The sequence below is a fragment of the Psammomys obesus genome, unplaced genomic scaffold, assembly GCF_907164565.1.
Source record: "Psammomys obesus unplaced genomic scaffold, mPsaObe1.curated_primary_1811, whole genome shotgun sequence".
Classification (NCBI taxonomy): Eukaryota; Metazoa; Chordata; class Mammalia; order Rodentia; family Muridae; genus Psammomys; species Psammomys obesus.
The window spans coordinates 16,934,377-16,962,354 of NW_026596120.1; the positions used below are offsets into that span (position 1 = coordinate 16,934,377).

At 40.6% G+C, this 27,978-nt stretch overlaps 1 protein-coding gene across 3 annotated transcripts in view; it reads right to left on the reverse strand.

The window, feature by feature from the left end:
• Positions 1-117: 117 nt before the first annotated feature.
• Positions 118-27,978, reverse strand: part of Rbm5 (RNA binding motif protein 5) — a 28,517-nt gene continuing 656 nt past the window's right edge. For all 3 annotated transcript variants that reach the window (XM_055629485.1, XM_055629486.1, XM_055629487.1), the window contains exons 2-25: positions 27,201-27,267; positions 25,349-25,514; positions 23,643-23,798; positions 21,887-21,956; positions 21,332-21,405; positions 18,400-18,483; positions 17,386-17,446; positions 15,810-15,875; positions 15,394-15,554; positions 13,272-13,369; positions 12,393-12,480; positions 12,169-12,246; positions 12,014-12,086; positions 10,508-10,593; positions 10,087-10,171; positions 9,793-9,884; positions 5,906-6,067; positions 4,871-5,020; positions 4,720-4,791; positions 3,974-4,153; positions 3,632-3,706; positions 2,275-2,372; positions 2,066-2,195; positions 118-711 (exon numbers count right to left, since the gene is read on the reverse strand). In XM_055629485.1, the coding sequence (XP_055485460.1) occupies positions 586-711; positions 2,066-2,195; positions 2,275-2,372; positions 3,632-3,706; positions 3,974-4,153; positions 4,720-4,791; positions 4,871-5,020; positions 5,906-6,067; positions 9,793-9,884; positions 10,087-10,171; positions 10,508-10,593; positions 12,014-12,086; positions 12,169-12,246; positions 12,393-12,480; positions 13,272-13,369; positions 15,394-15,554; positions 15,810-15,875; positions 17,386-17,446; positions 18,400-18,483; positions 21,332-21,405; positions 21,887-21,956; positions 23,643-23,798; positions 25,349-25,514; positions 27,201-27,217 (2,448 nt within the window). In that variant the 5' untranslated portion in view covers positions 27,218-27,267 and the 3' untranslated portion in view covers positions 118-585. The remainder of the gene's footprint in view (positions 712-2,065; positions 2,196-2,274; positions 2,373-3,631; positions 3,707-3,973; positions 4,154-4,719; positions 4,792-4,870; positions 5,021-5,905; positions 6,068-9,792; positions 9,885-10,086; positions 10,172-10,507; positions 10,594-12,013; positions 12,087-12,168; positions 12,247-12,392; positions 12,481-13,271; positions 13,370-15,393; positions 15,555-15,809; positions 15,876-17,385; positions 17,447-18,399; positions 18,484-21,331; positions 21,406-21,886; positions 21,957-23,642; positions 23,799-25,348; positions 25,515-27,200; positions 27,268-27,978) is intronic.

Sequence of the window (27,978 nt, forward strand, 5' to 3'; positions counted from 1 at the left end):
AACCAAACCAAACCAAACCAAACCAAACCAAACCAAACCAAACCAAAGGCTAAACACCAGATCTGACTGGCTCAGACAGCCTTTCCCACTCATTCTTTCAATTAAGGACACAGGAAACCCATTTTTGAAGGTATTTCTTTTGTAAAGGTGCCAGATGTGGCAGCTAGACTGAAAATCTTCCAAAATTCTGTACAAATGTATAATATACAAATATACACAAGGCTATTGCCAAGAAAAGACATAACAAATGACAGTGGTGGCTTTGGTGTTGATAACCACTCAAGCTCCCAGGAAGGAGGGACACAACACAGGCTACAACATGTAAAACACATTACATTTACACTATGTACACAAAGTATAAAAAGCCCATTGTCCCCTGTTCACAAATCCTCAGGTGGGAAGGAAGGCTGTTTACCAGATAACCCACATATGGGAGCTCATTTAAGGTGGAAGGGAAAACCCCACAGAGTTAAGTGGTTCACCCTAAAACTATTAATAGCACAAGGCATGCCCTTAGAGAGACAGGCAGTAAGAGCAAATTGAGGAGATGGCTTGCTCCCTGTGCTCATCATTGCTTCCCCAGTCTCACTCCATCTCAGTGAACCGGGCAAACATGGCTTTCCGAACAGCATCTTTGTAGGAATCGGCACCTGACAACCCATAGGCACTGCCTTTGGCTCCTAAGCCAGCTCCTTTTAGCCGGACTTGAGCCTGGAAAAACAAAAAAACTGTTAGTACCTGGTAAGTAGGGTACTGACTGCACCCACCTCTCATTCCACCCGTACCACTGAGTAGAAAAGACAAGGGTTGACACAGACCTGGAGGCAGTTTTACAGACTGGGGCAATAAAAGTGGCTAAGGAAGATGAACCCACTCATACCCTTCAATGCCTACTCAGTGAACACCCGTGGCTAGCAAGTCCTCTAAATCATTTTGCAGAGGCACAGGGGAAGGTAATTATAGGCACAAATTAGAACAGTATGAATGCCAATAAAACTCATGTTCACTGGGGAAACATGCTTGCATAAAATACATTAAAAGGTAGAAAAACTTGACAACTGTGCTAGCAAGGCTTGTAGGACAGTCTCTGGTACAATTCCTGCCTTGGCCAATGGGTCTGAGCCCAGGGTGTCTCAGTTTTGGGCTTGGACAGATTAGTGATTTCTTCTAAATTTAAATTAAGATGGGGTGGGGCATGGGGGAGTAAATTCAAGACAAAGTCTAAGCTAGGCCTTGGGATCCTCCTGTCTCAGCCTGCTTAAATTTTCTTAAAAAAAAAAAAAAAATTTTATTTGACTGTGCGCGCGCGTGTGTGCCATGTGTGGCATGGTACATACATATCAGAGAACAACTCTGTAGAGCTGGTTCTTTTCTTCCAGCTTCATGTGGGTTCTGGGGCTCTAACACAAGCTGCCAGACTTTCATGTTAAGCCATCTACTGAGCCATCCCGTTAGCCCTGACCTGTACTTTTATTTTATGCCTATGATACTTTGTACATCTGTGCACCGTGTGTGTACAGGGTTTGTGGAGGTCAGAAGAGGGAGTCAAAACCCAGAAATGAAATTATAGACTATCAAGTAGGTGCTGGACACTGAACCTGGATCCTCTCCAAATGTTAATTTTTAAAATTTTTATTTATTATTTATACAATGTTCTACCTACACACCAGAAGAGACCATATCTCACTGTAGATGGTTATGAGCTGCTGGGAATTGAACTCAGGACCTTTGGAAGAGCAGCCAGTGTTTTTAATCTCTGAGCCATCTTCTCCAGCCCCAAATTTTAATTTTTTAAACATCAAGGGCACCAGGCCTGTGGTGCATGCCTTTAGTCCCATCACTTTCTAGACAGAGGCAGGTAAATCTGCGAGTTTCATCCCACCTGGACTATATAGTGAGTTCTAGGAAAATTGTGGCTACAAAAACAAAAGAACTCCCTCTCAGAAACAGAAGAAACCAATGAGGGGGATGAAGCAGGGCTTTCAGGGAAGCTGTGCCTGTGCCTATTCAATACCCAGCAAGCCTGCACACCCATCACCCACAAATGTCAGTACCTATAACTTACCTCAATGGGAGCTGTGATGCCTTGACACTTTCTTCCTAAGCCTGAGCCTTCCCGCCAGCCCATGGCCTGCAGCATCTTGTTACCAATGTTACTGTGGTCAATGCCATCTTTGGTGGGCTGCTCGTAATTCCTGCCAGTGGCAAACACACAGTTACTTAAAACAGCCAGAGCCCCAGCTAATGAACTGGAAAATGGTGCACATCACATACACAGTGCCAGCATCAAACTGCTTCTTGCGCTTGGGCTCTGGAGGCTCTGGAATTCCGTATTTCTCTCGTCTTTCTGCTGCTCGATCTCGGTATTTCATCTACATAGAAAACAGCAACAAAAAACAAGGTAGTACTCTTATTTCAACCTTCAATAGTCTTACACGTGAAGACATTAACCTGAAGCATCCTTTACTCTGGAGTGTGACTAGTGTGGTCTTAAGTACCAAATTCCTTTGTTTCTTATACCACTCTTGGTCACATTGCTTGCTATTGCCCTTAAGATGAGGAGCCCAGAATTCCCCATCCCCAGTAGGCATTTGAATAGGTCTACTTCCAGAAACAGAGAAGGTTACAAAGGCTTTCCGAGACCCATCCAGCAGATCCTGGAGATTTGGCACTATAATCAATGGAAAAGCAAAAACCTTGAGTACAGACACACCAGCTTTATCCTGGAGCAAGAAATTTCTTTAAAAAAAAAAAAAAAAAAGAAGACAAGGCTTCTCTGTGTAGCCCTGGCTGGAATTATAGTTGATGTGGCCTTGAACTCAGAGATCCATCTGCCTCTGCCTCCTGAGTGCTGGTATTAAAGGCATGCAATACCATGGCCAACCTCTGAAGTATTTGTATAGGCCTCTATGTGCACTTAAAATTCTATCTGTCTGGTCCTATCTACCACTAACACCACAGACATTCAAACCTTTGGTTAGCTGGGCCTGCCTTTTAATCCCAGCACTGGAGGCAGAGTTAGGTGGATCTCTGTGAGTTGGAGGCCAGCCTGGTCTACAAAGAGCGTCCAGAACAGCCAATACTACACAGAGAAACCCAGTCTTGGGAAAAAGGAAAAAAAAAAAAAAAAAAGATTAAACCTTTGTTCTCAGTCCTGTTTACTATTTGCTGTCCATTCCTTCCCTTCCACATAACTGGCAAATCAATCACCACATGCTTCAGTGCCTATTTTAAAGCCTTACTCATCACTCACAAAGGTTTACATTACCAGGACAATCAAGATTATTTTTTTCTTTAATGAAAGCTACTGTGGGGCTCACAAAACAAAGGCTAGTCTAGTCTACATGAGCTACAATCGCTGCATGGCAACATGTTTTTGATAGAGCCCTCCACTTTGCCTTAGAAACCTCGAACTAAATGCTATCCATAAAAGCAAAATAAAAGAATAGTGCGGTGTATGCCTACAGTGCCAGCTACTCGGAAGACTTCAGCCCAAGAGGTCAGGGCCTGCCTGTGAACGTAACAAGATTCTTTTTAAACAAACAAAACATAAAGTATTAAAGGCAGGTTGTCAGTATTAAAGTAATAAAGACAGGTTTTCATCTCAGTGGTACAGTATCCATTCATTCACCTCTCTCTCCCTCAGCTCTAAGGCTTCCAACTCCTGCTCGCTCAGCCTGGATCTTCGGTAGATGTCCATATTTTGCTATAACAAAAGAGTTTACAAACACTTAGAATTCAGAACATTTTAATATGAAATGTCATGAAATTAATACTTTGTATTCCAGCCAAATCTCAATACACCATAGCATCCAAAGCAAATCCTGGGGTGTGTGAAGACATAATGCTAATGCTTCTCTCATGTTTTACAACTCTAGGTACTCATGCAACAGAAGGTTATTTACTGAACCAGGGTCACCACTCCCACCATTAAATTCCTTCCTTTCCCCCCTAAGTTTAGAAGCAAAGCCACCTTGTGTAAGTCGGAGAGCTGCTGGTGCCTGACTAGTGCATCTCTGTTTGGGAACTGCCGTCGGCATAGCAGGCAGGCCATCTTCTTCCAGTCGGCTAGTTTCTCTTCCTCACTCTCAAGCCTCTCCACAAGCTCCTCCTCATTGTCACTATCACCACTGTAAGCAGCAACCAGTCCTCTCTGGGGACAAAATGACAATGGGTCACTGGAAATTCCATAGATAAAACAGTGCCAAAACGCTGTTACTTTGTCTCCATCACTTTGTGTTGTCCTCAGTAGTCAACCTCTACTTCATCAACTGTACTGAACAGCCTTCTAGTACCAACCCTTCGGAGCCCAAGAAATGGGTTCTAAGAGGACTGTTTTCAGAGCACTGACCATGCATAAAAACTTATACAAGATTAGATCAGAGCAACGGACCAGCTAGACCTGTATCTATCAAGGAAAGGAAGTTTTTGCTTTGTCCTAATTTTCTTTCCAGACCATTAAAAATTCTATTTACAAATGCCTCAAAAGCCAATTTACTTAGCTTAGGGATTTTCAGGCTTTATTCATCGGTCCATCTCACCTGCTCTCTGGCACAGAAAACAAAGACCTCAATGTGGAATCTATATGCCAAAGCTGCTCCAAATACCCACTGACAGAGAAAAACATCCCATTTTAAGAAGGAATTGCATTAGCGAAGATGTAGCAGAGACTGAAAGTGAGACATAAACTTGGCTAAAACACAGATGGTACTTAATTACTTTAAGAGGATTCTCTTCATCTCCATTTCGTACCAATTCAGGGATGAGTTGCTGCCTTTCAGCTAGGGCTCCCTGGAAAACAGAAGCAGTCCTAAGTCTCACATGTTACACAGATAAACATAATGAAGCAAAGCACACCTACTCCTGTTACCTTTTTCTCAAAGAGAGCAAAGCCAGCGTCTGCTGCAGCAGATTCTCTCCTTTCTTCTTCTCTCAATGAACTGACAGGTTGAAAACTGTTTTTAAAATTTTCTTTCTGTTTATTTAAACTCTTAGCCCAGCGTTCCATGTCTTTGGCAATCTAGGATCAAACAAAAAACACCATAAAAATAAAAAATAATAATAATTAAAAAAAAGCAATTACTTCCCTGTAATCTAACAATATATAAGCCAAGAATCTTATGTGGTAAGGCTTGGTTCCCGGAAACCATGGAACAGCAGGAAAGGACTGATCCCTTTAAATTGTCTCTGACCTTCACATACAAGCCATGGTGTGCAAGCACGCACACACAAGTACACAAAATGTTCAGTGGCTAAAAATGTGCACTTTTTTTTTTCCCCTCAAGATTTATATAAGTTGTGTAAATGGGTGATGGTCTGTGCCTGAGTGCAATACCTGCAGAGGCCAGGAGAGGCTGTCAAATTCCCTGGAAGCAATGCTACAGATGGGAAGATGCCCAACATGAGTGCTGGGAATCAAACTCTCTACAAGAGCAGTATTCACAGTTGAACCATCTCTGTGCCTGGCTTTTTAAATTCTAGTTGTGAGGCTCGTGCTCACGTTTGTGCAGAAAGCACTTTATTGACAGAACTATCTCCTTGGCCTCCTGTTTTATTATTTTTTGAGACAGGGGATCATGTAGCCTTAACTCGCGATGGTCTTGCCAAGTTTTCTTGTTCTTTTTCCAGAAGATCATGCCCAGCACTTAAAATGCCAGACAGGCACTGTACCTTGGGCTACATCTCTTACCCAACAGTTTTTGATTCTTATTGATTGAATGCCAGGCATCTATTCTGCCACTGAGTTGTATTACCAATGGTTTATTTACTTAGAGACAGTGTAAGTTACGAAAGAAAGAAAGAAAGAAAGAAAGGAAGGAAGAAAGAAAGAAAGAAAAGAAAGAAAGAAAGAAAGAAAAAAAAACTCACTAAGCAAAGAATCATGGTTTCGTTGGATAGGTCATACCTGTTGAGCAGTTTTGCTCTTGGGTTTTTCTTTCTTCTCCTTTCCCTCTTTTGTGGAAGGTAGGCCTGCCTGCTGGTTAGAGCTAGACTCTGCAGCTGGCACGTAGGTTTCCTTCTCTCCATCCCAATACAAGTACTGCTGTGTTAAGGAGTTATAGTAGTACTACAAGAAAAGAATATATATATTGAGCATACAGATTAGCTGATAAAGGTTTTGTGGTTCTGGGGACTGAACTTAAGGCTGTATATACACTAGGTAACTTCTCCATTACGGACTATACCTCGAGTCCTGTTATGTTAAACTTAAATATTATTATCAATAGTAATGTGTGCCTATAATCCTAGCACTCAGGAGGCTTATTAGGCAGGAGGATTGCAAATGCAAGCAAGGTCAGTTCAGGCTACATAGTTGAGAACCTATTTAAAAACAAACAAAAATCTAAATAAGTCTGGTCCAGGTACCTGTTTATAATCCTTGCATTTGAGAGGTGGGGGCAGGAGGACCAGGATTTCATTCTCAGTTACAAAGGGAATTCTAAACCATACCGTTTTCAACACAACAAAGAAAAAAAAATTTATACACACACACACACACACATATACATACACTGAGGACTAGTAGTATGTATTTCCTGCTTAGAAAGGACCCATAGAACACCTTGGTATGCTTGAGGATGAACCACCTAGTAAAGAATAAAACTTCTAGGAACGTAAAATATTTTTTTCCAAGAATCTAGGAGGGTTTTTTGTTTTATTATTATTATTATTATTATTTAAAAAAAAAAAAAAAGGATCTTGGGGCTGGAGAGGTGATTCAGTGGTTAGGAACAGTGGGTGTTTTCCAGAGGCTCTGGGTTTGATTCACAGCAACAACACCATAGCTCACAACCATCTGTAACTCCAGTTCCAGGGGATCCAACCCTCTCTTCTAGCCTCTTGTAGCATCAAATTATAGACACATGTTGTTTACATCGAAGCAAAACACCCACTATAAAATAAAAACTTAAAATTAAGACATGTAGCTAGGCTCATATCTGCTGTGAAGAGATATGCCTTGAACTCATCTCCCTTCTTTCACCCTAGAAACCTGGGATGATAGGCATGTGCCACACCTGGTTTATGTAGTTGTTTTTGAGACAGGGTCTTACTCTGTAGAACAGGCTGTCCTTCTGAATTCAGATCCACCAGCCTCTCCCTAGAATGTGTATGCTACCACACTTGGTCTTCCTTTTCTTTCCTAAAATTCTGTTTAGTACACGTGTATGTGTCTGGTGCTCAAACTAAGCGCCGAGGTCAGAGACAATTTGAAGAAGCTTGTTTTCGCGTGGGTTTTGGGATCAGGTTTGGCAGCAAGGGCCTTTACCTACTCTACTTGCTGGCTCCTCTATGATGTCTTACAGGAACAGTACTATAGGACTGTAACATCTATGATGGCCATGGAAATGGTCAGACTGAACAAACGAGGAAAGTGAACGAATTATGAAGAAGCTAGGCACACAGGCAGGTAGCACATTGTTTCTTCACACTTCTCTCTCAGAACCCACAGGCACTCAAGTCAACTTCCTGCTAAATGTACTTGTTTTGTTATGCTATATATACAGTTCCTAGTCATAAATAGATACTTATTTATGGAGTGTTAAAGTTACTTTCCCTCCTTAAAAGTTATAAACAACACCAAAAATAAAATATTACCTGGATTTGCTACACCCTATCCTCAAGAATACATAGGCATGCTAAGTGAAGAAACTGAACACAAAATATCACAGTGTCTGAGTCCAATTATATGAAACATCTAAAACAGGTAAATTCAGAGACAAATATGCCTTAGTTTTTTTTGGAGGGGGGGACAGAAGAAGGGGAGTGACTTGAGATGATAAAAATGTTCTGTAAATTAAGAGGTGCCAGCTGTACTACAACACAACTACACTAAAGTCCACGTATCTTCCGATTAAAATGGTGAATTTTATTTCACTTGGGGGGAAAAAAAACGCAACTAGAACTTAAAGCTTCTAGCTAGGCTTTTAAAAACTGTTCTCCAAAGAAATCTTTTTTATTCTTCTCTCATAAATAACATCCCCTTAAGAGTCTTTTTTAAAAATTATGTTTATTAAAAATTAAGTTCTAATCATGTATAGGTGTGTCTACATATGGGTATAAGTATGTGAGCGCACGTGTCTAGAGTCTGACAAACGCTCTGGACCCTCTGGATGGAGCAGAGGTTGTGGATGGTTGAGCAGCCATGTGTATGCTGGAAACCAAAGCCGCGGTCCTCTGAAAGAATAACAAGTGCTGAGCTTCAGCCCCTTATTTCTTCTCTCTCTCTAACATCTGATGTATACTTTGAACTTCTGACCCTCCTACCTCCATTTCCTGGGTGCTGGGTTTTAGGTATGTGCTACCATGCTTGGAACAAAATCTTTTTCCTTGTTTTTGAGACAAGATCTGACTTTGTAGCCTCTGGCTAGACTGGAGCTTGCTATGTAGAGCCGGGTAAAAGGCTCAAGAGATGAGCCTTTTTCTGCCTCATTAATGACTGGGATTAAAGGTATATACCACTATGCTGGGCCCCAAGCATAGAATCCCCCCCCCCCTTTATTTCCAGCCACTCACCCATTTGCTTTTTGTGTAGCTCTGACTGTCCTAGAATTGGTTCTGTGGACTAGGCTGTCTGGAACTCAGTGATTGCCTGCCTCTACCTCCCAAGCCCTGGGATTAGGGGTTCATGGCATCACCATTCGAATAGCACAAAAATATTAACTTGATAAAATTATCTCTAAAAATAGAATCATAAGAGTGGATGCTGAAGAGGAAGGGTACTATCTGGCAACAAGGAGATTTTGTAAAGTTATTAGTAGTGTATATACAAGTATGTATCCATGTAAACATTAAAAAGCTGTTCACTGAGAGATGATCCAGTGGTTAAAAGCACTGACCACTCTTTCAGGGGCCCAGGTTCAAGTCCCAGCACACAACCATCTATACCTCCAGTTCCAGGGAATCCACTGTCCTATTGTAACCTCTGGACACTGCACACACACGGTCAACAGATATACATGGAGACACAACATACATTATAAAAGGGGGGGGGGGGAGGGCTGGAGAGATGGCTCCATGGTAAAGGGCACTCTGACTGCTCTTCCACAGGACTCAGGTTCAAGTCCCAGCACTCACATGGCAGTTCACAACTGACAGCTCACGCTGTAACTACAAGATCTGATACTCTCACATAGACAAACATGCTGGCAAAACACCAATGCACATAAAATAAAGGTAAATAAATTAAAAAAATTAAAAGAGCTGTAACACTCTCAGCTCATATACTTTAATGTATACATAATATACCCCAAGCATTTCAAAAAATCTTATGTGTAAGCATGTTTTGCCTGAATGTATATATGTACCCCATGTGTGTGCCTGGTGCCTGCAGAAGCCACAAGAAGCCATTAGTTACTCTGGAACTGGACTGATGGGCAGTGTGAGCTGCCATGTTGGTGCAAGTGACACTAACTACTGAGTCCTTTCTCTAGCCCACCTCAAAACATTTATTTTACTAGTGCTGTGTACAATGGATATGTGTGTGGAAGTATGTGTATTCCAGTCAGAGGACAGTTGGGAGAGTTGGTTTTCTTCTGCTACTCTAGGTTCTAGGATCAAATTCAGGTTGTAAGTAAGGCTTGCATGGCAAGCATCTTTAGACACTGAGGCCTCTCACTGGGTCTCCAAACATTTAACCTTAAATTGTGCATTGGTGGCCATGAAGAAATTAATGAAACAAAAATCCTACAACTTATCTGGGTCACACATTCCTTTTAGGAATTAGTCTAACTCATGACACAAAGTCATTAAGTAAAAATTTCTAGTGATATTAAGAAGGGAAATAGCACTTACTTGTGAGTTAGGGTCATAGTATAGCCCTGTTGTAGGATCATAATAATATCCTGAAGATTCATCATATTGATAAGTAGACGTGTCAGGTACTGCTGCAAAAACAAAACCCAGCCAGTCATTTAAGGTAAGAAACTCGATGTCAATCTCTAAGTCAGTGAGCTATAGCAGGCCTCAATGTTCTTTCTTTACACTCCCAAATGTCCCTCTGACACCCGTTTCAAAAGGAGATTATTAACAACAAAGGCAACTATTAGGACCTTCCAACTGTCAAGAGCCCCATGAGGTTTGGCTTACCATATTTGGTACCAGGAACTACACCAGTAGGGGAAGCAGCTGGGGCCTGTGTACTTGTGCTAGTGCTAGGCTGTGCTTCCTCAGTCTGGAAAGAACATTAGCTTCAATATAATTTCAACTGTAAAGCCTTTTAAGAGAACTAAGTCACTGCAATCATCTAGTAGGAAGGACTCCCTTAACAGACACTCTGCAGCAAGGATCTAGGGCAACTCTATGGCAAGAGACATGCTGAAGCATTCACAAAGTATAATTATGACCTGCTTGGTACTTTATATTTAAAATACATGCATACATATAATAATCATCTCAATAAGAAATTAGGTGAAATGTATGTAATTAGTCAATCCTGGTTCATATACCAGGAAAGGGTAATATTTACATAGCAACAAAGCTGTCAATTCTGTAGTTAAGAGCAGATTACCGGAGAGCCAGGTGGATTGGAGGTCTGATTATAGAGTTGGGGACTCTGGGACACTACAGCTGCCGAGGTGGTAGTCACTGCTGTGCCTGGTGATAAACAAAAGGGTTAGGAAGAGCTAAAGCACTGAACTCCAGAACAACTGTTCAATTTAGTCTTCACTTTGAAAGCGGTTTCTGTCTCTTATTTTTTTGGAGGCAGGGTTTTTTACGCAGTTTAATGGTGGCCTCAAACTCATGAATCCCCTGCCTGGGATTATAGGGATGTATGACTCTTGTCTGTCAATTTCTGGATGCATTTTGTTGGTTTTTGTTTCTTGAGAAGGTCTTGCTATGTATATGAAGAGCAGGATGCCTTCAACCTTGTGGCGATCCTCCTGCCTCTGCCTCCCTAGTGCATGTAGGCCTGGGTCTATGACTTTGTTCGTCCGTTCCTAACCTAGTTCTCATTAAAGACCCTGGAATTTATGACAGTTGCTTAAAGTCCTACTAGAATAAGATACACAGCTGGGTGGTGGTGGTGCATGCCTTTATTCCGGCACTCAAGAGGCAGATGATCTCTAAGTTCCTGGCAAACTTGATCTATAGAGTAAGTTCTAACACAGCCAGGGCTATATGAAGAAACCCTGTCTCAAAAAAACAAAAGGAAGCAAGCAAGCAAGCAAAATAAACAAGAAAGCAAACAAGCAAACAAACCCAACTAACCCCCCAAACCAAAAAAACATGCAAACGCTTTTTTTTTTTTTTTAAGCTCCAAAGTCCACACCTCATCCTGCAATTTTCTCTGTATAGGTTTGCACTTGCTATATAGATAGGCTAGCCTCAAACTCAAAGAGATCTGGCAGCCTGACAATAGAATGTGTGGGCCACCACACCTAAAACCACATCTAACTGCCAAAGTCTTTCTTTCCTTTTTTTTCTTTCTTTCTGGTTTTTCAAGACAAGGTTTCTCTGTGTATCCTTGGCTATCCTGGACTCCCTTTGTAGACCAGGCTGGCCTCGAACTCACAGAGCTCTAACTGTCCCTGTCTACCAGAGTGCTGGAATTACAGGTGTGTGCCACAATGCCTGGCTTCAAAATCTTTCTTTTTCTTTTTGGAAACAAAGTCTCTCTGTGTAGTCCTGGAACTCACTATCTAGATCAGGCTGGCCTCTGCCAACAGAGTGCTGGGATTAAAGGAGTTTGCTACCACACCCACCTAACAAAGTTCTCTTAATTGTGGCTCTTCTGGTAGGGGTCTGAGAGCTATAGAGCCACATCCTCTCTGCTCAGCTCAACTTGGAGTGGGGAACAGAGTGAAATTCCAAGAACAGAGATAGCATGGTCTCTAAGAAGTTATATTAAGTCTTAGTGTACACAGTAACTTTTACCGGACATTTTGGCAAATAATGACAATTCTCACTGTGTCCTCTCAATTTTTCCAAGATTATGTGATTTGTAGCTTTGGGTCTAGTTAATACTTCCTCAACCACTGTTACTTAAACAGAAGCAAAACAGAGATGAAGTTACCTGATGTAGATGATGCATCAGACTCCAGTCCTCCAGCTTGTTGCTGATAAAACTGCTGGTAATCCTGTGAGTACTGAGGGAAAGTCCACCATTAAAGCTGCTACTTTATATACAGTCTGTAGATTAGAAGTTGAATGCTAGTCAAGTTCACCTACTTGAGTGTACTGTGCATAGCCGTCCTGGCCTGGCTGCATATAACTATAGTCAACATTGCCTCCTTCACCACTTTGAGACTACAAAATACCAAAAGAAAAAGAACAAAGATAAATTAACAAATAAACATGTCAGAAAGCAATCCCTAAAAACATTACAGCAACCTTCTATTCTGAGCATGACAAGAAAAGTCATCCCAAGAACAAAGACCCTTTCTTCCTCTTACCTGTGTGGACGACCACTGAGCAGCAGCAATGGCTGTACTAGCTACAGAGAAGGCGCTGACACGGTTACCATCTGGAAGGACCAAATCTCTGAAATTACAAAGATGTAACCATGTGATTCTCTCTGTATATTCAAAGTCTGTGCCAAAGGAGCAGCAGTTAATTCCAGCCTTTGGGGCTTGGGGAGGGGATGTGTGTCTCAAATGCTAGCAAGGTCAAATTTCCTAAGGAGAGGGGTCTTGGTAAGCGTCAGTGAATGTCACTGATCTACTTTATATCTGAGCCAATAAGGTATCTGTTAGATGACTAATATGAGAAAAGGATGTTTCTTCGTTTCGGGGTCTCGTGTGTAGTGCACATGCGAACATGTGTGTGAGGGTGTGCTCACTGAATGTGGAGACTAGAGGTTGACACCTGGTGTTCTTTTCTCATTCTCTACCTTATTTTTGATAGGGTCTGCCAGGATCTCCTTGTTTCCCACCTCAGCACTAAGGATACAGGTATAGCAAGCATCGTACCTACAAAACCATCTCCAGGCTCTAAACAAAGGATACCTACCTCAACATCAGATACTATTGTGACACATTAGCATGCTATCCTGCAAGCTAAGGATTGTTTCTGGACAGGTTTGTATTACACTGCTGCAGTTTGCATAGAATATGTTCAAAACCCATGCTCTCACACCATTTCCATTTCCACATCATTACTACTGATGGAGGACTGGAGGGATAAACTCTAGAGAAGGCAATCTTCTCCCTCTTGGTCTACAACCAGGGAAATTGTGTTGACAGTATGGAGCTCAGGTACAACTGGCAAACATCCCTATGTAGGCAAACATGCAGATGTTAACAGTTTCAAATAAGGACAAAGACACCACTTACTTTCTGGCACTTTTTGCAAAATCAACTCCAATAGTTTTCCCATCAATTTTCAATGGAGGATGGAGACTCTGTAATATCTGAAGCAGCTGAGAGGCATCCTGAAAGAGAAACCAAAGAAAACAAATTTGTCATGCAATTCAGAATACTGCCCTACCACTTATTTCCTTTAAGAAATAAAGCCTTCCATTAAAAATAGGCAGTAATTTCTTACCATGCTTGTGGACATAAAAACTTGAGAAAAGACATACTGTCAGGATATGAAGTTATCCAGAATTGTTAAAGGAATAAATACTAAGTTAATCTAAAGGTACAAATTTCAGCTCTGTCAGTTCTTTATAACCACTGTTTAGTATCTAAGAATTTAGTCCGCAGTTTAGCACAGCAAAATATTGGGGGACAGGGGAGATGGCTTAGTGGTTAAGAGCACTGTCTGCTCTTCCAAAGAGCAGACAAATTGAACCTTGGGTTCAATTCCCAGCACCCACATGGCAGCTCTCAACTGTCTGTACCGCCAATTGCAAGGGATCTGACATCTTCACACTAATGCACATAAAATAAAAAATTAAATTATTAAAAATATTGGGTTCCAGGAGCCTCACACACAGTATCAAAATTAGCTGAGCCACACAGCCTCTTCTAGCTGTTTTCTGTTTGAGACGGGGTTTCACAGTGTAGGTCTGGCTATTCATTACAGCCTAGAAATCAAGGCCAGACCAGGCTGGCCCTAAACACAGAGATCTGCTTGCCTCTGCCTCCAGAGTCCTGGGATTAAAAGCATATGCTACCATACCAGGCTGTTACATGACTTTCAGAGCTAAAGAGATGTCTCAGGTGCTAAAAGAACTGGCTGTTCTTCCAGATGATCTATTCCTGGCACCCATGGGGCAGCTCACAACCATCTATATAACTCCAGTTTCAGGAGACCCAAACACACACCTGGCGCACTAGCCCAGGGAATGAATGAATAGTATTATCCTTTTGAACTCCTCACATAGTGAAAGTTGCCTACTTTGCTCAAGTTCTTTGTCACTGCCTATCTTACTATGACCAAGAAACCACTATGGCATAAGAAACAAACATAGGTATAAAAAGACACCTTCTGTATGGGATCTTTCATTTGGGAAGCAAAAAAAAAAAAAAAAAAAAAAAAGGAAAGCGTAACATCAGATTTAGATGTACATTAACACTTGATTAAAGAGCATGACAAACTGCTGTTTATATCGATGGGCTTCATGAATGATGATAATAACCAAGTCTTCCTATTTTTACTATTTCTTTCTTCCTTTCTTTTGTTTTTTCGAGATAAGGTCTCTGTGTAGCCCTGGTTGTCCTGGAACTCACTCTGTCCACCAGGCTGGTTTTGAACTGAGAGATCCACCTGTCTCTGCCTCCTGAGTGCTGGGATCAATCAAAGGTGTGCCCTACCTCCCCCAGGCTGTGTATCTTATTCTAGTAGTAGTAGTAGTATTCCACATCTAACTCTTTTTGTATCTTGATGGCAGAGCTTAAACCCAGGGCCTTGCACACACTTTGCCCCAACAACTTAGCATCAAAATGAAGAAGAAAAAAAAAATTTTTTTTTAAAAAATTTAATATGTATGTGAGTATGTGCGTGTACACATGGGTGCCTGTAGAGGCTAGAAGAGGGTATCAGCTCCCTTGGGGAGTTACAGGTGGTTGTGAGCCACCTAATAGTTCCTAGGAGTTGAACGTTAGGTCCCTGGGAAGAGCAGAGAACACCCAAAGATCGAACCATCACTCAAGCCTCCAGATTTTCATTAAAAAAAAAAAAAAAAAAATTATTTAGTTTTATTTTATGTGCATTAGTGTGAAGATGTCAGATCCCTTGCAACTGGTGGTACAGACAGTTGTGAGCTGCTATGTGGGTGCTGGGAACTGAACCCTGGCCCTTTGGAAGGGCAGACAGTGCTCTTAACCCCCGAGCCATCTCTCCAGCCCCCAGATTTTCATTTAAAAAGGAAAGATTGTTACAGGCTATACTTTCTGTCCAAATTATTGACCTCTTAACAGCATATTCAATGGGACATAGACAAAAAAAAAAAAAGAAGAAAGAGAGAGAAAGAACAACAAAAGCCACTGCAAGATGAACGGAGAACCTCACCATTGCAGAAGACAGCTGCACAAATGCAAAGCCTCTGTTCTGCTGTGTCTGTTTGTCTTTTATGAGGCGAATGTTGTTGACAGCTAAGGAAGCATAGGGAGATAGCGCTGTCATGATGGAATCCACCACAGTGTGTGGAGCTATGTTCCGAAGAATGATCGCTGTTGGTACATAAGAAACATAACAATCAAGTTTTCTTACCATCCATGTTTTATAAAGGCAGGTTTAAAGACAAAAACCACATTTTTGCAGATTCTGGTATATATTTTCACCCTGATAGGCTAAGAAAATTCTGAAGACCAATCTTCTACAGGGAAAACTAAAGCTGTGGATGATCATTTGAAAATGTAAGGGAACTGAGCTCACTGAAAGGTCAACTTTTAACATAAAAACAAAAGGATTATGTTTGAACTTACTATCACAGTAGTAATCCACCGACTGAACGGACTCTGTTGTTCCAGGGGGCACTTCCTGTTCAGAGTCTAGGAGTAAAGGAGACACAAATCAGACAAACAAAAAAAAGCCCCACTTGTTTCTATTGCAGTGGGTGTGGGTCTCACATCAAGGTCCCTCACATATGCCTGGCAAGAGCTCTACCAGTGATATGAAACAAAACAAAACAAAACAAAACAAAACAAAAATTGCTTTGGGGAGGTGAAAAGGTGAATATATCTCCCAAAAGCAACTTTTTTGTTTGTTTGTTTGCAAAAGTCTGACATGGTCTTACTACATAGCCCAGACAAGTCTTATTAAACTCTAGGTAATCTTGTATCAGCTTCCTTAAGTGTGAAGATTACAGACATGAGCCATAATCCCAGCTCTAGTGTAATTTTAACAAAGAAATACATTATAACTCCGAAAGTACTTGTGTACGAGAGTTTCATCTCTTATACACATCTAAGGCTGGCAGCCAACCTGAGGATGACCTTGAACACTAGCTCATCCTGCCTTCATCCCCTGAGAACCAAGTCTTTTTTTATTTTAAGCACATCTAGCAGTCATTTGGTATTTTTTGGTGGTTTGTTTTTTTTTTTCAATTTGGGAGGAGGAACTTCTTTGTGTGGTATATACACATGCTCATTCGCATGTGTGCAAATGCAGTGAAGAAGTCGTGTCTGGGGTCTCTACTGCTTCTTACATCTTGTTATTTTAAAAGGTTTTTCCATTTACTTTGAGGTGACCCTTTCTCAAGCCGTCCAGAGTACCAGGGATTGTCTTACCATATCTCTCCAGCACTACAACTACAAGTATGGCACCATACCTAATTTTTTTTTTTAATTCTGTGGGTGTCGAGGATTTGAATTCAAGTCCTCATGCTTTCACAGAAAATACTTCACCTACTAAGCTGTCTCTCCATCTCTGCCTGTTACCATTTTTTTTTTTTTTATAATTTTATTATGTAACACAGGTAAGCTTGAGACCTACTATATAGCCCAAACTGGCCTTGAACTCTATATCCTAACCCAGCACACAGGTGTAAGCCACCATGCCATTCCCCCGCGCCCCCCCCCCCCCCTTTTAAGAAATCTGGCTGGGTGTGGTAGCACATGTTTAATCCTGGCACTTGAGAGGCAGAAGTAGGACATGTGTCTGAGGCCAACTGGTCTACAAAGTGAGTTCAGGACAGCCAACACTACATAGAGAAACCCTGATTGGGAGGAGGTGGGGGGTGGGAATCTGTGGCTGTAGTTTAACCTCTTAATTTTGACAGCTAATGTGGAATGCAAAGAGTGGACCAGTGCAGGACAGCACCACTACATGCTAAACAAAAGCAGATGTAGCATGCAAACCAGGTAAACAGCCTCAATTTTGGAAAATAATTTTTTGTTCTCGTAGTCATCATCAGCATCTACTTAGCCCAAGATAAATAGATGTAGGTTATTATATAAAGTTCCTAGTTTAAATATCCTAAAAAATCTATATTCTTCCTCAGGTTCACAGGCAGTAAGTTAGGTTTAATTGCATTTTCCAAACAGCTGAATCCACGCTTACCAAACTTGTCTGCTCCACATCGGAAGCATTTTAGTCTTTTCCTGAAATTGTTAAGGCAGCACTGGAAAAAAAAAAGTTTTATCTGTAATTATTTCTTACATTAAGTCATCATGTGGGTTAGAGCAGTGATGCCACAGGTAACGCAAGTACCTAAATATAAACGCAAAAACTGCTATGATGTATCCTAGACAAAAGAACATAAACCTGTAATTTTAGCACGCTACACCCCGTGAATTCTTCTAAGAAAAAAGTTGTATTTTGTAGTAGTATTCCACTTTCACAAAGATGAGGTTCCTATTTTTTTTTTAATTTATTTTTATTTCATGTACATTGGTGTTTGACTGCATGTATGTTTATGTGAGGGCATCAGATCCCCTGCAACAGTAGTAACAGACAGTTGTGAGCTGCCATGTGGGTACTGGGAATTGAACCCAGGTCCTCTAGAAGAGCAGTCAGTGCTTTTAACTGCTGAGCATCTCTTTAGCGCAAGATGAGGTTTCTTGCAGCAGCTGACAAGCTTTCCTTATATTAAAAGAGCATTACATGGACAGACATATATGCTGACACAATATAACCTGAACATGACCTTTCTGCATAGAAGGCTCATGTACAGTAAGTAACCCAGTATTCTCAAAATAACAAGACTTACAATCAAGTTCAAAATTCAGCACTGGTGACAGGACCAATACACAAAAGTTTTCAACAATTTCCATTAGTACTATTAACAGGGTACAGCAAAAGCTGTGACATTCAGAATTTCATAAACAACAGTAAAATACATCTAAAAAAAATCTAAATTGAAAGCGTGGGCTAGAGAGAATCCTGGATCTCCATAAAACGAAAACTGTACAGGATTCTAGGGATCCTGCCCTCTAATGTCAGCACAGGAAGACCAAAGAAAAGTCAGGAAGCACAAAAAATGGACTTGTGATACAAGCTAGTAATTGTGCTAATTTTCTTGTTAGGACAAAGAGAAACACTTAGTGTATTTATTTGGGGAGAACACATGCCTACCTTGTTACAAAGCCAATCTTCAAACTTAGGTCTGGGATTGCTATAATGCATTGCAATGTGCTTTCCTTGAATTACCAATTTTTTCTGTAAAAAAAAGAAGTAATTAGTTATTCCCATTGTGAGAAATGTGTGTCCATTTTCCCAGGGCAGAGCACACTTCGGAAAAATCAGTGCTCTGGAATTAAATGGACAACATACGGGGAAGACCAACCACCGCCACCTATACTCTGCCCATCCAATCCTTCAGATAGGCAGTAAGAGAATGGGATGCGGAGTAAAGGTAAACGGAGTCAGGGAGTGCTGAGAAAGCTGCCAAACACTAAACGCTGACATGCACCAGGCTGTGTCTCCGCAGAGACAGAAGTCCTAACATTTAGCATTGACAGGATGCCTGAGAGTGACAGTATATTTCAAAAGCAGAAGACAGACCTCTTCCAGTTCTGAGACTGTCTCCTTTATTAGCCCTGAGCATGGTGGCCTTGGCCTTGGCGCCACTTTTTCCCAGTCCCCATCCTTATGTATGTAATGTAAAAGCCTTTGTATTTTCCCTTTCCCCAAATTCTTGCTGCAGGATGTATTCTTTGGAGGGACAAAAGGAAGGGGTTTTATTTTAAAAGGGAACTTGATTATAACTCCTTCTTAGTGAGGACTACTCTGAATGCTACCAACTCTAAAAAGCTAAATGAGGTCTTCTTGGCAAATGTGATGATGTCATGTCCTAGGTGACAGTTGTGCTTTTCTCTGAAATGGATTGTACTCTCTTCAGGATGAGTAACCAGGAGGCCAATGAAGTTTCTTCAGGGGGGGTAGGAAAGTTCATAAAGTTTATACCACCTTATCATTTAAGTCAACCAAGTGAGTAAACAGGACTTTACTTTGAAAGGTCAAAACTCTGAGCTGAATCAATCAAGCCAAGAGCATCCCTGGCACCTGCCCCCAAAGAGCCTTCACTTAATAGGAGCATCTTCTCTGTTCTTTTCTCAAGGAGAGGGATGGTGGCTGTAACAGTTGTCTAACACCAGCAGAACCGGCCTAAATAGGATATTCAGATTTTACTTTTACTTCATTATTTTTGAGACAGGGTCTCATTATGCGGCCCTGGCTGGCCTGGAACTTAAAGAGATCTACCTGTCTCTGCCTCTAGAGTTCTGGGATTAAAGGCACATGCCAACATACCCAGCTCACATTTTTAAAAGGAGTCTAGCCCCTTTACTAATAAATACTATTGGGCAATTTGGTTTTTACAAACCACACTATAAATTTTGTTTCTGTAGCATCTAAAGGCAAAACTGCATGTCTGGCCAAGATAGAAAGAGTTGAAAGGCCATCTATGCACTATGATGTACAGAAGTAAATATAAAAATATCAACATATCCACTGGGAGGGATGTGTGTCGGAGACTCCAAACTACCACTGGGTCCCTAATCCTACTGGCCTTTTATTTCTGGAGTGATTTTGAATTGTAAGAAAATATTACATATTAACAAAGCTTTGTATACATTAAAATTGTAGAAACTTTAAAATGTCTCATATATTTTATTTCTTAGGTTATTCGTTCTGACACATCAACTGTATCAAAAAAGGCTGTCAGAGAACGTGGACTTAACCAGGAAGCTTTATTGTACACATTCTAGATTTACTAGAATGGTATCTATGATAAGAAACATGAAGTTCTACTTTGGAAGACAGAATTGTGATGTTATTTCACTTTTTTGAGACAGTCTCACTAGGTAGCACTTGTCATAGAACTTGTGCTATAGACCAGGCTGGCCTCAAACTCAGAGACCTGCCTGCCTCACTGGAATTAGAGGCATGCAGTACCACTGCCTGACTTTCTTTTTTATTTTTATTTTAAAGATGGTCTCACTCTATAGCCCAGGCTGGCTCTGAATTCATGACTATCTTCCTGTTTCACTCTCTTGAGTCTGAGAATACAAGAGTGAGTCACCATACTTGACAGGTTGTATTTTGAAGATTAAGAAACTAAGAATAATTTTTTTTTGAGACAGTACATTAAGATTATAGTCTTGGTACCAGTCCTGACAAGAAACTGAGTCAAATTAAGTCAAAGCAATACCCTTTTCTTAAAGTAGGTCTTGCTATAAATGGTTAATAACAGCCAACATATAACTCTTAACTTTTGGTGACTCAAATCATAAAATGCTATAGAAAAAGACAACTCAAGCAACTTCCTAGTATGTGCTTGCTTAAGTCAACATACTGTCCTTCGGTGCTCTTGCAAAAATTTTTTTTTAAAGTGACAAACATCGAACATTATCGTGACATAGAATAAAATATTTAGTTAGGGCTACAATAAATGATTTATTTCAAGCAGATTTTAAGAGGCATTCTCAGGGAGATTAGAATCTTATTGCCACTAAGCCTAGATTAGACAGCAACAGGACACTGATTCCATACCAATCTTATCAGACCTTATTATTAGAAAAACTCTATTGGTCCTTAAGATCCACTGAGAAGTTATGCCTCTAGTTAACATATTGTCTCCAGGCAAAAATACGGAATCGCTTGTAAAATGCCTGCTACAAACTTCCATTACGTTCCCTTCACTGTTAAATGGACAGTTTGATAGTTTAAGCTCTCTTGATGGATACAATGAACAGGAATATAATCAGGCAAGAAAAGGGCAACATCAGCATATTTTGTTGACTACCAGACAGATTTCCAGAAGGTAAAGTTCTGTTAGGCAGCAATGTTTAAAGGTAGAACAAATTCTGCAACACTGTTCTTGGTACTGTATTTACTCTAGTAATGTCAATTTTAATATACACAAAGCTTTTTTTTTGTCATTAAAAAATATTAAAGTCAAGTCACTCCTTTGGAACAAACCACTCCTTCAACCTTTTTTTTTTTTTTTAAATTGTACAGACTTGTTCCATTTTCATGAATATCTAGACTTGGTGAGTGAAGCAACCTGATTGGCTTCCATCCAGCTGGTAGCATCTTGCAAGTGATAAAACTCCACGAAGGCGAAACCACGGCTTACACCTAGAGACAGCATTCAGATATAGACGGGATACTCGTGTTAGTCAGTTCCTTTATAACAGGTGAATCTCTCTCCCACTGCTTCAACACTGCGTGACAAAGCCAATTGGGAAGCAGCTTTACAAATGTGACTTGACTTGGGGATCTTCTTGATACTTTGCCATGGCAAGGAACAGCCGCCTGAATTAAATGCCACTTGATTTGATTCCACACTTAAAGTAACCATGCAACCGACTATGAACAGTCAAACAAGGAGTTTATAAATCACTACTTACCGAAGGAAAAGAAAATCCCTAAAAGCAAAGTTTTAAAAAAGTTCCTCAGATGCTAGCATTGTTTTCAAAGTCATATTCCTTAGCCATGGCAAACCTTTCATTCTGAAATTCATGTGTTTGAAGACTGGGGTTTATCAGGATGGTCTTTAGGGACTGAGATGGGAACGGGGAAGAGAACTACAACAGGCAGGAACCAAGCAAGCTCTCACCTGTCTTCCTCTTCATCAGCCTCACATCTGCAGGCTGAGGGCCTTCAAAGGACTCCATCATTTCTCGAATCTGTACAGGGTTTTACAGTCAGTTTAAGTTACAGCCATACAAAAAAAGTTCAAGGACTGGGATTATATCAGCTGTTTAATCAAGTTTTTTTCACTTATATCATCAAATACATTTATCTTAAAGGCCACAGAGACTATTTTCATGAAAATATAACAACCTTGCTATATGCTGCCTAGATACATCCCTCCAATGAAATTGTCATTTGACAGTACTGATCATAATCTGACATCCTTCAAGCCTGTCCTTTAATCTCATGGCCTTGTTTTCTGAGGAACACAGAAAATAAGGTTTCAAAGAGACATAGGCTATGTCACTGTCCTCAGAAACACACCTAACCAAGAATAAAAAAGAGTCAAGCTAGGTTCAGGCCTGAAATCCCAATTGGGAGATTGAAACAGAAGATCAAATGCAGGAGGCACACTTGGGAGGCAGAGATAGGTGGAAACAAGTTTGAGATCAGCCTGAACACAGGGAGTTCGAGGACACCCAGAGCTACATGAGAGACCCTGCCTCAATAAATATAACTAAACATATAAATAAATAGAGCAAGCATAAGCTACATATAAAGACATTGGGAAAAAAAAAAAAAGAGAGTAGGGGTGGGGCGGACGTAGGGCTAGAGATCAGACAGACAGACAAGCACTGTAAATTCCTGTGTTCCAAGTCTACTCTCACACCCCTAATGCTTTTAATTTAATCATTTTCCCCAGCTGTTGAGTTGGCCAATAAAGGATCATACAGATTCACTTTTTTAACCCAGACTTGGTTGTAAGATTGGAATGGTTGATATTAGCTTGTTAATAAACAAAGGCAACTGAGGTTTTCTCTATCATTTATTAAAAAAAAAAAAAAAAAAAAAAAAAAAGAAATGATGAATCAAGATGGTTCAGTGGGCAATGGTTGATCCCCAATACTCCCATGGTGAAGCTGGAGGACTGATTTTTTCATATATGTGTGCTCCCCAAAACAATAAATGCATTAACAGTAAATCAAACCACCGACTGAACCACATGAGAGACTGTTGGGATTATTCACTTCAGCCTGACATTTCTTCATTTCTAATAGTATTTTTTCTAGCTATATCTACTACTCGTTTTTTTTTCTTATGCTTATTTCTTCTTTGGACAGTTCCACTTTTTCCATCCATGTGCTTTCTTTAATTCCTTAGAGTTCCTTTACATGTTGCATTCCTTATCTAACAGATACAATAGAATTCTCTTTCTCTTCCCAAGACACTTTTAAAATGTAGTACCTGTACCAGTTATCAGTGTGCATTTCTTTACACAAGACTAGATTTCAAAAAACAAGTGTTGGTCTAAAGCAATTGTCCATTGTTCCCAATCCTTCAGGCACTATGCTGAAAACAATGTAAGGATTTAAAACATGTTTTTTGTTGTTGTTGTTTTTTGGGGGAGGCTGGGGGGGCGTTGGAGACGAGGTTTCTCTGTGCAGCTCTGGCTGTCCTGGAACTCCAACTCCGAAACTTTTAAAACATGAATTAGCTTTACCTTCTAAGAGCTAATGACTATATAAGGTTTATTATATTCAGAAACATCTACACTGATCTTCAATATAGATATAAATGATACCTCCACAAAAGAGAGAAATGTATTTCACTAACTGACATAACAGCCTAGGATAGCACCATGAGAGTGCCGTTTAGAATGTTAGACCTGTTTCTCTTACATCGCTCTCTGTGATGGTGATAGGAAGGCCACGTAGCATGATGGTCTTGCTCTCTCTTTCATCACTGATGTCATGTCTATAGTCATGCTCTCCATAGTCACCATCTGAATGGTAGCCATCTTCAGACCGGTCACTGTTCCTTCTTTCACGTTCTCTCTAGTCCAAAGAAAACAAAATTATAATTAAAATCACCCTGTACTCTTTGATTGAGACCCTGTGTGTACATGTGCATTCCTGGTACCCACAGAGTCCAGATAGCTGGGAAATGGAGCTAAGTTGTGAGACACCATGTGGATGATGAAACCAAACCTGGACTCACAGATATCTGCCTGCCTCTATCTCCCTGAGTGCGGGGATTAAAGGTGTGCGCCACCATGATCAGCCACAGCAAATGTTCTTAACTTTTGAGCCACCTCTCTAGCTTCCAGTACAATATTTTAAAAATAATTTATTTACTTTTATTTTATGTGCACAAGTGTGAAGGTGTCAGATCCCTTGGAATTGGCATTACAGACAGTTGTGAGCTGTCATGTGGGTGCTGGAATTGAACCCAGGTGTTTTTGAAGAGCTGACAATGGTCTTAACCACTGAGCAATCTCTCCAGCCCCTCAATATTTCTTAAAATGACATTCTTAGTTGAGAAGAATGGTTTAATAATTCAATATAAAATATAGTGATACATAACACAATACCTTGTTATATTATAAAGATTATTATAGGGCCGGAGAGATGGCTCAACAGTTAAGTGCTCTTCCAGAGGCCCCAGGTTCAATTCCCAGCACCAACATGGCAACTCACAACTGCCTGTAACTCCAGTTCCAGAGAATCTGTCACTTTCACATGCAGGCAAAACATCAATGCATATAAAAAAGATTATATATGAAGAAAAAGTGGGAAATGTATAAATACACACACATATATATACTGTATAATTATTTGCGAGAACAGATATGTAATATAAAAGAAAAATACTAAAGTGACCCAAATTACTCACAACTTACAACACTCTGAGGCATAAGGATAGTATATTGTTAAAACTTTTTATCTTAAGAGTGACTTTAATCATAGAGCTTGGGAGACAGAGGCAGGTAGATCCCTGAGTCTGAGGCCAATCTGGTCTACAGAGTAGTTTCAGGACATCCAGGGTCTCGAAAAAACAAAAACAAACAACAAAAACCTCATAAAATCCATTCTGGGGACCAAATCCCTGACCTTGCAGATACTAAGCAAATGTTTTATTCCTGAGCTACATCCTGCCCTCCACTGCCTAATCTTTAAAATGTGAACAACACATCACAGGACAGAGCACCTCTCGCCTTTAATCCTGGCACTTGGGAGGCAGAGGAGGATCCTTCTGAGTCCAAAGCCAGCCAGGTCTCCAAAGTAAATTCCAGGGCAGCAGTTACATAGTGAGACACTGTCTAGGGGTTCGTGGGTGGGGAGGAGCAAGAACACCTATCTGTTAAGTTGTATTGGGATGCAAAGAAATTCATCAAGTTCAAGTACTCAAAGGGGTCCATGGCAAACACAAACTTCGGCTATTAATACTGGTAAAGTAAGGCCCTCTTTGTCTTTGGAATTTACATCCAACCTGAATATGCTACAGAGTACCAGGTGTAGTGTTCAAGTGCCACATCTCCTATACTTTTACAAGAAGAGCTATACAATTTTCATTCTAAGTTTAGTCAACAACTGCTACTACTTACCTCTGGACTATCATAGTCTCGATAGTCATCGTATCTATCACCTCTCCGATCATCACTCGATCTTTTGTAATCTGAATCCCTCCGCCTGCTTCTAGATTCCCGCTCATCACGGTCATCCCTGTCTATGATGGAGCCATATCTTCCGCTACGCTCTGTTCTACTAACTCTGCAAGGAAAAAGAAGTACATCATTAGAAAAAGAATTGTTCCACATTATCAGTTTTAAGGTACACTCAAATAGTTTAACGTATCCCTTACAACATGCCGAGACTTCCCAGTTTACAAAGATAACATAGGCAAGCTGTGGTGGTGCATGCCTTAAATCACAGGAGGCCTAAGGCCCTCTTGAGTTCCAGACTACCTGCCTCTGCCTCCTGAGTGCAGCGATTAAAGGTGTGTGCTGTCACACCCAGCCCTTCTTGTGCTTTCTTTTTTCAAAAAAAAAAAAAAAAAAAAAAAAAGATTAATTTATGTATAAATTGTTCTGCCTGCACCATGTATGCCTGCATGCCAGAAGAGGGCACCAGCTCTCATTATAGATAGTTGTGAGCCACAATGTGATTGCTGGGAATTGAACTCAGGACCTCTGGAAGAGCAGCCAGTGCTCTTAACCTCTGAGCCATCTCTCCAGCCTTCTTAAGCACATTATCCTTCTCAATTTCACTTCAGATCATACTGACCAAAGACAGCAATAAATTACCCAACTTTCATCCAATTTCAAAGAATAAATCCCCTCCCCCCCCACCTTTTTTTTTTTTTTTGTGGGGGGGGTTTGAGACAGGATTTTTCCACGAAGCCCTGGCTGTCTTGGAACTGATTCTAGAGTACAAGGGAACCATACATAACAGGAATAGACCAACACCCTAGTTGACCTAAGTCTTCCTTCCAATCCCCACCAATCAAGCTTTTAACAAATAAATCATCTGTATATGCAAGTGGATGGCTGCCCCAAATTAACAGTCTCTGAAAACATTTATTTTCATATAACTTTTTTTTACTACTGGCAGCAAAAGCACACATTTTAATTATATGTGTTATTTGGAACAATAGATGGCTGTCACATGATTACCTTATAAGCCACTGAGCTATATCCCCAGACCGAAAATGTTCTTAATTCTCTAGCTTTTTCCTTTCCTTTCTTGATGTAACACATGATCCTAGGTCACTCAGCTCTCTAAGTCTGCCATTGTATCACTAGGGAATAACAAGGACTGGCATTCACATACTGCTTGTCAAGCAGGCTTTGAATAGCTACTACCCACAGCTAGAACTTTCCATGACCTACTCCATACCGCTCTCCTTAACCTAATTCTCAGCCTTCAGATTTCACCTCAGAGACTTTCTCCAAGAAGCTTTTCTATGCTTATGTGTTCAGACAGCACTTTAAATATCTTTTGTCATAACACTTAACTCTCACTAGACTGAAGTTTGTGAGAACAGAATCCTGAAGTGATCATTTAAACACTTGAAACAAAATACATGAACAAACATTTGGTAAATAAACAATTTTGTATTCTTATTGTTTTTGTTTAAGACAGGGTTTCGCTGTGTAGCCTTGGCTGCCCTGTACTCACTTATAGATGATGCTGCCCTCAAATTCAGAGATCCATCTGCCTCTGTCTCCCAGAGTGCTGGGATTACAGTCGTGTGGCACATCGCCTGGTTGTTTTTGTTTTGAGACAGGCTTTCTCTATGTCGCCCTGGCAGGCCTTGAACTCAGAGATTTGCCTGCCTCTGCTGGGATTAGAAGTGTGAGCCACCACCACACAGGCCTAAATCAACAATTTTAAACAAACAGCTTAGTCCTTACTAAAATGCTAAAATCAAAGGCAAATGTATGTATTAAAACTCACCTTTTGTCTGAACCCATTGTCTCACTGAAGATCTAGCACACTGCTTCGAAAGGTTTAATTTTTTTCCCTGGTGGGGGGAAAAAAAAAGATTGTTGAAAATTTCAGAGACCACCTAACTCAAAGTGACCTACAAACTGGTCTGCAATTGTGGCTAGGAGTCCACTAATCCTTAAGAGTGACTAAGATGGGAGAGAAAGAGAACTGCCAACACTAAATCCTACCATTTTCTTAAGAAACAGGAAGAGAAAGAACACTTTAACATAATTAAGACTATATATTCAGTAAGAAGGCTTAGGCACCGTGGATTCTCCTACGATGATTACAAAGCAAAAAGCTCCCTATTTTCACAAAGCAACTCCATTCAGATGGCTGGTGGCTAAAACAGTCATCCAAGTGTCTTCATTAATATAAAATCCAACACGAAAATTGTGAAACACAACTCAAAATTTCCTGACAAGAACTTTAAAGCCTCAGAAGCTGGGATGCTGATCTGACTAAAATTTACATGTATAACGCCTAATCTCAATCTGTTTCATTAAGACAAGACTTGACTCGGATTAATATCTGTGTGTCAGTAACACCTATGTCTTGGACCAGCCCTGATAGACACAGGCCACTGAGTGACCAACAGCCTGCCCCCTGCCCATGAGCAATAATAAAACATCAGCCAGCTGTACTCTTAGAAACCTGTATTGTCCCAGAGACTAGTTAGTGACAACTATGTCTAGCAGGCACTAAACGAACATTCGTTGACTTAATAAATCAAAGAGACCTCTAG